The sequence below is a fragment of the Lipotes vexillifer genome, unplaced genomic scaffold (assembly GCF_000442215.2).
Source record: "Lipotes vexillifer unplaced genomic scaffold, Lipotes_vexillifer_v1.1 scaffold182, whole genome shotgun sequence".
In the NCBI taxonomy this organism is placed as follows: Eukaryota; Metazoa; Chordata; class Mammalia; order Artiodactyla; family Lipotidae; genus Lipotes; species Lipotes vexillifer.
In genome coordinates, this window is record NW_006798798.1 from 8,150,948 (window position 1) to 8,160,404 (window position 9,457).

Below are 9,457 nucleotides of genomic sequence, written 5' to 3' on the forward strand. Positions count from 1 at the left end.
AAAAAAAAAAAAAAAAAAAGAATTACTGTATCATTCAGCAGTTCCACTCCAGGGTATATTACCCAGAAGAATTGAAAACATATTCTCCAACAAGTACATGTACATGCATGTTCATATCAGCAGTATTCACAAAACCAAAAGGTGAAAACAGCCCAACTGTCCATCAGTGGATGAATAAACAAATGTATATCCATACAATAATACAATAGTATTCAGCCATAAGAAGGCATGAAGTACTGAAATACTCTGTAACATCTATGAACCTCAAAACCAATATGCTAAGTGAAAGGAGCCAGACGTCTAAGGTCACATATTTTATGATACCATTTATATGAAATATCCAGAATAAGTAAATGCACAGAGACAGAATGCAGATTGGTGGTTACTAGGGGCAAGGAAAAAGGAAGGAATGTAAGGCAACAGCTTAAGGGCAATGGGTTTCCTTCTGTGATGATGAAGATGTTTTGGAGGTAGATAGAGGTGGTATTTGCACAACAGTGTGGATGTAATAAATGCCACTGAATTGTTCACTTTAGGATGATTAATTTTATTTCCATTTCACCTCAACATAAAATATATAAATATATATGTATATAAAATGTATATAGAAAACAGTACAGTACTTACCAAGAATAAATATTTAAAAACAGTATGGGGACTTCCCTGGTGGTCCAGTGGTTAAAAATCTGCCTTTCAATGCAGGGGATGCAGGTTCGATCCCTGATCGGGTAACTAAGATCCCGCATGCTGTGGGGCAACTAAGCCCACACGCTGCAACTACTGAGCACGCGAACCACAACTAGAGGGACTGCGTGCCACGACTACAGATCCAACGCGCTCTGGAGTCCGCATGTGGCAACTAAGACCCAATGCAGCCAAAAATAAAAACTAAAAAAAATATATTAAAAAAAACCAGTATGGTATTTACCACGAATAAATATAGACCAGTAGAATACAGTAGATGACTTAAAATATGTCTGATTATTGAAGAGATTTAATATGATACAAATGTTTTTCACTTTGGTGAGAAAGTGACAGTTTAATAAATGTTTCTGAAAAAATTGACTGTGAGGATAAAATCGAATTTAGATCACTGCTTCACACCATATGCAAAAATGAATTCAAGATTAATAATAAAAATTACATGTGGAAAAACACAAATACTTTACCAAAAAGTTTTGGAGACTATTTGTTTTACTTTAGCATGGGGAGAATTTCCTAAGCAAAAGGGAAAGGGAAAGTTACATAAATTTAACTATGTAAAAATTAAAATTTTGCATGGCAAAAGATTAATAAATAAATTATAAATGTATATATGTATATATATTCAGAAAATAAACACTAGACCAAAGAAAATAGTTGCAACATATATGATAAAACGTTTTATCTCAAATATGCACAAGTACCTAAAAATTTATAGAAAAATGCAAAAACCCCACAGAAAATTTCAGAGAAGAGGAAATCCAAATGTTCAATAAACACAGGAAAGGATGCTCAACCACATTAGTACAGAAATCCAAACTAAAGCAACAAAAAATTAGTGCCTGTCCCCTATCAGACTGGTAAAAGGAAAAAGTAGAAGATATATAGCCCAGTAGCAGTGATGCTGTCAGCACTTTCATTGCTGGTGGAACTGTGAACTGCTACAACTTTGGAAAGCAATCTTATGATGTCTATTAAAATGAAAAAATATGCTTATCTCAACTCAGTAATCTTAATTCCTATGATCTGTCCCTTAGAAATAAAAAACTGTATTCAAAGAAATGCATTTAAGGATTTTTTCACACACACACCCCCCCCGCGGTTTTACTGAGAAATAATTAACATACATCACTGTAAGTTTAAGCATGATGGTTTGATTTGCAGGTAATGTGAAGCGATTACCACAACAGGTCCAGCTTAAATCCATCTCTCATATAGATACAATAAAAAGAAAGAAAAAAGGCAAAAAATTTCTCCTTGTGATGAGAGCTCATAAGATGTACTCTCTTATCAACTTCCCTATATATCATACCGCAGGGTTAGCTGTAGTCATCAAGTTGTACATTACATCCCAATTATTTATCCTACAACTGGAAATTTGTACCTTTTGACCACCTTCCTCCAATTCCCCCTCCCCTCCCCTTAAGGATCTTTACTGCAGCATTGTTAGAAGTGGCAAACAAGTAAACAAAAATAACACAAACATCAATATGGGCACCATTACATGAATTGTATATTCATGCTGTGGGATATTATGCAGCCGTTTTTGTTAAAGTGTCAGAAACATGCCCACTAATCTCCAGAGATGTCTTTAGTGTATTGCTAAAAAGCACTGTGCTTTTTAGAAAATATGTATAGTACGATGCAGTTTTTCTTTAAAAACTTTTTTTAAAGACACAACTTCGGAATTCCCTGGCGGTCCAGTGGTTAGGACTCTGGGCTTTCACTGCTATGGCCCCAGGGTTCAATCCCTGGTGGGGGAATTAAGATCCCCGCAAGCCACCGGTGCAGCTTGGGGGGTGGGGCTGGGGGAGACACAACTTGTTTACACACCCACTCATTCACTCATTCAACAAATATTCATTGACTGTCTACCTCGTGCTGGGAATACAGCAGTAAAGAAAACCGATAAATATCCCTTCTCTCATGGAGCTGACATTCTAAATGATGGAGACAAGAGAATTGAGAAAAAGTGGAGATGTTAAATAGGCGGGTGTGATATAAATGGAAGAATTGGGGGTAGGGATTAAAAAGTTTGGAATCCTCCGCATATATGGTGGCATTTAAAGTCATTAAGACTGGATGATTTTTGTAAAGTTTGTGCGTATTCGTACAAGCTCGGAGAAAGTGTGGAAGGATGCACTGAGAGACTAGAGAGAAAGACCTAAGCTCAAATCTCAGCCGTTAGTCTCTTGGAGGTTTACCCAGCCTCTCAAAGCCTGTCTGTAACATGGGAAGAATAACACAGCTATCCAAATGGCTCCACCACCGCCACCTGTTGGTTTAGAAAAGCTGCCACGCAGGTATAATCTCCAATACAGAAACGTAGCATCTCCAAAGCCCAGGCTGAAGCTAGGAGGGGAGGCGTTGCCACCGCTGCCATTTTCAGTTAGGGCAGGCGGCGACTTCCGGTCGCCATCTTGAGTGACAGCAGAGGCGGAGCTCCGACTAACATGTTCCGTAAGAGCCGGGCTCCGAGGGCACCTCCCCGAGAGCGACTGAACGCTAACCCTGGCAGGCGGAGGCGGACAGTCGCAGCCCCGCCCCCGGCTTTGGGCTCCACCTCTCGGCCCCACTTCTGCCGGGCGAGGCGCAGTAGGCGTCGCTGCCGTAAATCAGGCGGGCGATTTGCCTCATCACGGAAGATGGCGGCCGCGGCGGTGAACGGGGTTGCGGGAGCCTCGAGCTCGGGGCCTGCGGCGGCCTCGGGCGCAGTCCTGCAGGCCGCGGCCGGCATGTACGAGCAACTCAAGGGCGAATGGAACCGTAAAAGCCCCAATCTTAGCAAGTGCGGGGAAGAGCTCGGCCGTCTCAAGGTAGGGATCGGCCGGGGGTGCTTCGAGGGGTCCAGACCCAGCCGAGTTCCGGGCCCGGGGGAGGCCGCAGCGCCGACACGACTAGGACGGGCTGGGCGATCCAATAGGGTTAAGGATTCGGAGCAGCCAAAGTGCGGGCTTGGAGGAATGAAGACGTGAGAGGGGCCTGGAATGGACCAAATGCGACCCCACGGTGGGGGGAGACGGAAAGAGGGTTTCTGGCACAGACGAGAGAGAAGTTAAAATTTTGGTGCTTGGAGACCTAGGTGGCTGGAGTGGCAGGATGGGGCTGTCAGAGTTTTTCTGATGGAGGGTTCTGGACGACACCAAGTGGGGAATGAGGACTGGACAGGGTGATGGAAGAAGGAGGCTGAGATGATGGGGTTTGTGTTTAGGATCAGGTCAAGTTAGGGTCTGAGAAATCTGGGGCTTAGGGATGCGTCTGTGGGGAGAGGGGCCCAGCCAAGTTGTGAGGGCAAGACTGAACTTAGGAAAAATATTCTTACAGTAGAGGACCAGAATGGGGCTCGGGTTGCTTCAGGCCAGGTGTGTTTGGGAGAGAGTACAAATACAGTGGGCTGGACCAAGTTGCTGAGGCGGGTGTATCTGATAAGGGACAGTGTGTGGGCTGGAGTATGGGAAGAGGTTAGCCCCCTTTCCTCCCTGGTGTAGATGGAGGGTGGTAGCTGGGCCCAACCCACCAAAGTATGGGAAAAGATTGCCAAAGAATTGAAGGTGCTAGTGTCTCCCCACCCCTTGATTCCATTGGGTCAGGCATGGAGTGGCTTTACTGTTTCTCCAGTGGATCTGTTAATACTTGTAATATGAGGTCATCTTAAATGAGCCCTCATCATGTGCCCAGGCCCTGATCTGAGGGCTTTTTGAGGACTGACTCCTGTAATACTCCTAACAACCTTATGAGTCAGGGATGATGATTAGCTCCATTTTCTAGGAGGGAAAACCAAGACCTAGAAAAGGTAAGTAATCTGTACTTGAAGTCCCATCTTCTTTCCTTCCTTCCCCTGCCCTCCTCGTCAGCTGGTTCTGTTGGAGCTCAACTTCCTGCCAACCACAGGGACCAAACTGACCAAACAGCAGCTCATTCTGGCCCGTGAGTGTCACTGGGGTTGGTGGGGTGGGGGTGGGGGTTATGGGCTGTGGTCATGGCAGGATTGGCAGCAGTGGTGGTCAGGGTCGGACCACAGTCACCTCCTGAGAGCTTTCCCTGTTACCCACAGGTGACATACTGGAGATCGGGGCCCAGTGGAGTATCCTACGCAAGGACATCCCCTCCTTCGAGCGGTACATGGCCCAGCTCAAATGCTATTACTTCGATTACAAGTGAGGATGGGCCCTGCCCCTAATTTGGTGTGTGTGTGTGTGTGTGTGTGTGTGTGTGTGTGTGCGGGGTTGTTACATGGCAGCTTTTTATCCTTGTTGCTCTAGCCACTTGAGACATCTTCCTTCACTTTGGAATTACCCCTTTGCATAGTTGTGCCGCCAGAAGCCTCAGGGTTAGGGGTTGGCCTGGAGGTCCTGAGTCTGGGATTATACCATCCAGTCTCTGTTGTGCTCCAGTCTGTCTCCCCCTTCACATTCCCACTCTAAATTTCCACTCCCCAATGTAGCCACTATCCCCTTTTACCTGCCTTGGCCCCAGCCTTGTCCCCTCAGATTCATCCCTCCATGGCAGCCAGTAGGTTCTTTGTGACACTAAAATTTGACCATGTTTATCATCAGCTTAGAACCTGTCCTGGCTCCCCATAGCCTTCAGGTTTCAGACCAAGCTCTTTCCTGTGGCCTCCAATGCTGTATCAGCCCTGACCCGTCTGTCTGTGTCTCCCCATCCCAGCCCTGTCTCTCCCACTGGACTGTGAGTCTTCTATAAGCAGAAGGGTCTTAGTCACTGCTGTGTCCCAGCACTGCCTAGCATGGAGCGGGGCCCAGAGCAGGGACTCACTGGCTGTGTGTTGAATATGAAACTGAATGGCTTCATAACTGAATGGGGCTTGCATGGACTAATGATTAAGAATTTGACATCAGAAGCCAGACAAACCTGAGTTTGAAACTAGTTTTGCCACTTCCTGATTATATCATCTTGGGCAAATGACTTTACTTCCCTAATCCTCAGTTTCCCCCCAAAACTGAAGGTGATGATTCTTAATATCATAATCGTAGTTAACACTTATATAGTATTTATTTGGGCCAGATACTGTTCTAATCACTACCTGTATTAAATCAATTAATAACCCTTATTTATTTAACCCACCTCTATCAGATGGGTACTGTGGTGATACCCATTTTACAGTTGGGGAAACTGAGGCTAAGTCACTTTACTGGTGTGAGATCACTTTCTAGGGCCCATATGATTGTGACTTCTTCATGTCTCTTTGGGCCTTAGTTTCATCTGAAAACCCAGGACCCAATACCCCTCCAAGGAGAGAGCATTGGGCAGTCATCAGGGTCCCTGAAGCCTGGAGTGGGGGGCTTGGTCGGTACCTAAGCCCTCCTTACCTTGGTATCCCACCCTGGTCCACAGGGAGCAGCTCCCAGAGTCAGCCTACATGCACCAGCTCTTGGGCCTCAACCTCCTCTTCCTGCTGTCCCAGAACCGGGTGGCTGAGTTCCACACAGAGTTGGAGCGGCTCCCTGCCAAGGACATCCAGACCAATGTATACATCAAGCATCCAGTGTCCCTCGAGCAAGTGAGGCTGAGGAAGGGGGACGGGAGGGCCTGGCTAAAGGGAGTGGTACAGGGACAGACATTCGGGAGGGTTTCCTCCCAAATGAGAGGGTTCACCCATCTTTCAGCCTATGGACTCCTTTGTCCAACAGATATCGAGCCCCAGCCCTGTACCAGGCACTGTGGTTGGTTTTCAGACTCAACAGTGAACAAAACAGTTAGAATCTCTGATTTTGTGAGGATGACATTCAGGTGAGGAAGTGGACAATAAACAAAAAGATTAAATAACCTGTATATGGTCTGTCAGATGTGAAATGCTGTGGAGAAAAGTAAAGCAGGAAGGAGGGTGGAGGGCCAGGGGCAGGGTGGTCAGGGAATGCCTTGCTGAAAAGATGAAACTTGAGAAAGACTTTAAAGGGGTGAAGAACCCAACCACGTGGTCATCTGGGGGGAAAATGGTCCAGGCAGAGGGAGCAGCCAGTCCAAGGGTCCCAAGGCAGAAACATGCCTGGTGTGTTTGAGGGGCAGCAAAGAGGACGGTTTCTGGAACAAGGTGAGCAGAATCAAGGAAGAGCTCTTCCCCGCACTTGCTAAGGTTAAGAGGTAGTTCTTAGGGCTGAGGCTTTGTGGAGGATTTCGCTGTGGGGAGAGGCCGGGAGAGAGGGCATCTACGGCAGAGGCAGCACAGCCTGGGCAGAGATGTAGAGCAGTGAGCTTGGGGTGGCTCCAGCTCTGCCTCCCTCCTGGGAAATAGATGATTAGATAGTAAGCAAGGGCAGCCTTGGAGAGAGAGAGAGAGAGAGAGAACCAGGAAGGGCTTCTGGGAGGAGTAGGACCCAGTCTGCATGGGGAATGGGTGGCTGTATTGCAGAGAGTGTTCTAGTAGAGTGTGGATTGTGGAGGCGCTGGGAGCATGGTGAGGCTCAGCGGGCAGGCCCCTGTGCTGCCTCTCCCTCACCCTGTCTTCCTCTCCCCTGTGCTCTACAGTACCTGATGGAGGGCAGCTACAACAAGGTGTTCCTGGCCAAAGGCAACATCCCTGCTGAGAGCTATACCTTCTTCATCGACATCTTGCTTGACACTATCAGGTGTGTGGGGGGCCAGGGTCGTGTGGAGTTTAGAAAGAGCCTGGACTCTGGAGTCAGACAGCTCTGTGTTTAAATCCCATTCTGGCCACTTGTGATCTGGGCAAGCTGGGCACATCAGTTCTCCTTTTCTGTGAACTGGAACTGGTCATGAGTTGGGGGTAAGAGCCCTCATCTCACTATGGGTTGTGTATGTGTGTGCCCGTGGACATCAGACCCTGAGCATGGACTTGGCACCCAGACAGCACTCAGCAGACAGAGACGCTGCTGCCTCTCATGGAAGTGCTCCACGAGTCCTATGGCTTCACCTCAGAGTGTGGGCCCAGGAGTCCCAGAGATCTGAGTGTGGACCCTACTGTGGCCCTAGCTTTGCAACTCTAGTCAAGCTACTCTCCCCTGAGCCTTGATTGGTTGAACAGGGCAGGTGACGTATTGCAGCCATCAGTGCTGAACTGAAGGGTCCGGCCTGAGAGGACAGGGCCTGGAGAGTTGTCTGTGCTCAGTAATGAGAATCTCGTCTTCCCCCAGGGATGAGATTGCTGGGTGCATCGAGAAGGCCTATGAAAAAATCCTCTTCACTGAGGCCACCCGGGTCCTCTTCTTCAACACACCCAAAAAGATGACAGACTACGCCAAGAAGGTGGCTGGGGTGGAGGGCAGGGGACCATGGGGCCCGCGAGCCAAGGGGCGCACTCACGAACAGCAGGGTGGGGTGGCCTGGAGGGACCCTGGAGCAAGACTGCCCCGGTTTAAATCCAGCTGTGTGACCTCAGGCAAGTTGCCAAACTTCTCCGAACTTCAATTTCACTACGCGTAGAAAGGGGCTAGAGTTTAATATGTGGGATGAGCTTAGCCCAGCACCTGGCACCAGGTGCAGGTGGAGGCTTAGCATGTTGGTTGCTGGGTTTATCAGAATTCCTTGGAGGTTGCAGCTTTTCCCCACAAGACTTTGCTTCATTTGGTCTGGGGTATTTGTGTGGGAGCAATGCCCCTGGAGATGCTGATGCATGGGGTGCAGTAGCCCTGGTGACTGAGAAGGGTCAAGATCAGACTGGAAGAGGTGAAACTGAACTTGAGTGATTGTGACAGCTGATACTTAGTGATGGTTTACTCTGGTCCAAACACTGTTCTCAGCACTTTTGATTCACTGAATCCTCACAGCAGACCCAGAAAAGTGTGTGATTGGGGTCCCCATCTCAAACATAGAGAAACTGAGGCACAGAGAGGTGAAGTTACTTGCCTAGTGTTGTGCAAGTTAGACTAGGGTTGGTGAGGAAAGCGAGCCAGGGCTCACATGGGTAAGGGGAGGGTGCCTGTGTGATCACCCCACCCATCTCTCATCTCTCCCTTCTTGCAGCGAGGGTGGGTCCTGGGCCTCAACAACTACTACAGCTTTGCCAGCCAGCAGCAGAAGCCGGAAGATACCACCATCCCCTCCACGGAGCTGGCCAAGCAGGTCATCGAGTATGCCCGGCAGCTGGAGATGATCGTCTGAGCCCACCAGGCACTGGGGTGGAGCAGAGCTTGCATTGTTTAAGGCAGTTGCAGTGCAGGGTTTCCCCCAATAAAGGTGGATTGACATTTTCTCTCTTAGGCCCTTGTCTCCCCGAGTGGAATGGTAGGGACGTAAGTTCTTATCTCTGAAGAACTTGGAGGTTTGGGGGCCCTAGGAGGTCTGAGATAACCCTGGGCCAGCCTCTGTCCAGTGGCCATTGCTCAAGGTCTCAAACACAGATGTCCACTGTGGGGGCCCAGTGGCACAGCGGGGAGAGCACAGGCCCCGGGTAGAGGGACTGTTGCAGCCAGCTGTGGACACACAGAAAGGCCAGACCAACGTACCAGAGTGTTTCAGTGAAGGGGGCAAAGTGTCCTGATTTTGAAAAATGTTTGCAATGAATTAAACCAGTTTTTTAAAATGACATGCTGAATGGACCTCTGTGGAACAAAAGGCATGGGCCCTGGCATGGGCTTGCCTTGGTTCCCACTCTTCTGAGCCAGTGCTGTGACTTATGACCTCCTGCACCTCCCAGCCTGTTTCCTGCCTTGAAGTTCTCAAGAAGGTGTTTAAGGCAGAGTCCAAATCTGGCTGAGCCACTTGCGGTTTGTGGGATTTTCAAGTAAGTCTTCTAGAGTCGGTTTCCCTGCTGCAGAGAGGGAATGATCATTCCTGC

The 9,457-nt window shown here is 48.3% G+C and overlaps 1 protein-coding gene across 1 annotated transcript; it reads left to right on the forward strand.

The window, feature by feature from the left end:
* Positions 1–3,110: 3,110 nt before the first annotated feature.
* PSMD8 (proteasome 26S subunit, non-ATPase 8) lies at positions 3,111–9,205 on the forward strand. Its single transcript, XM_007471068.1, has 7 exons — positions 3,111–3,518; positions 4,557–4,629; positions 4,757–4,859; positions 6,058–6,223; positions 7,189–7,289; positions 7,815–7,926; positions 8,644–9,205. Exons 1-7 carry the CDS (start codon positions 3,156–3,158, stop codon positions 8,779–8,781), a joined length of 1,056 nt encoding a protein of 351 aa, XP_007471130.1. The 5' UTR covers positions 3,111–3,155; the 3' UTR covers positions 8,782–9,205.
* The last annotated feature ends 252 nt before the right edge of the window (positions 9,206–9,457 follow it).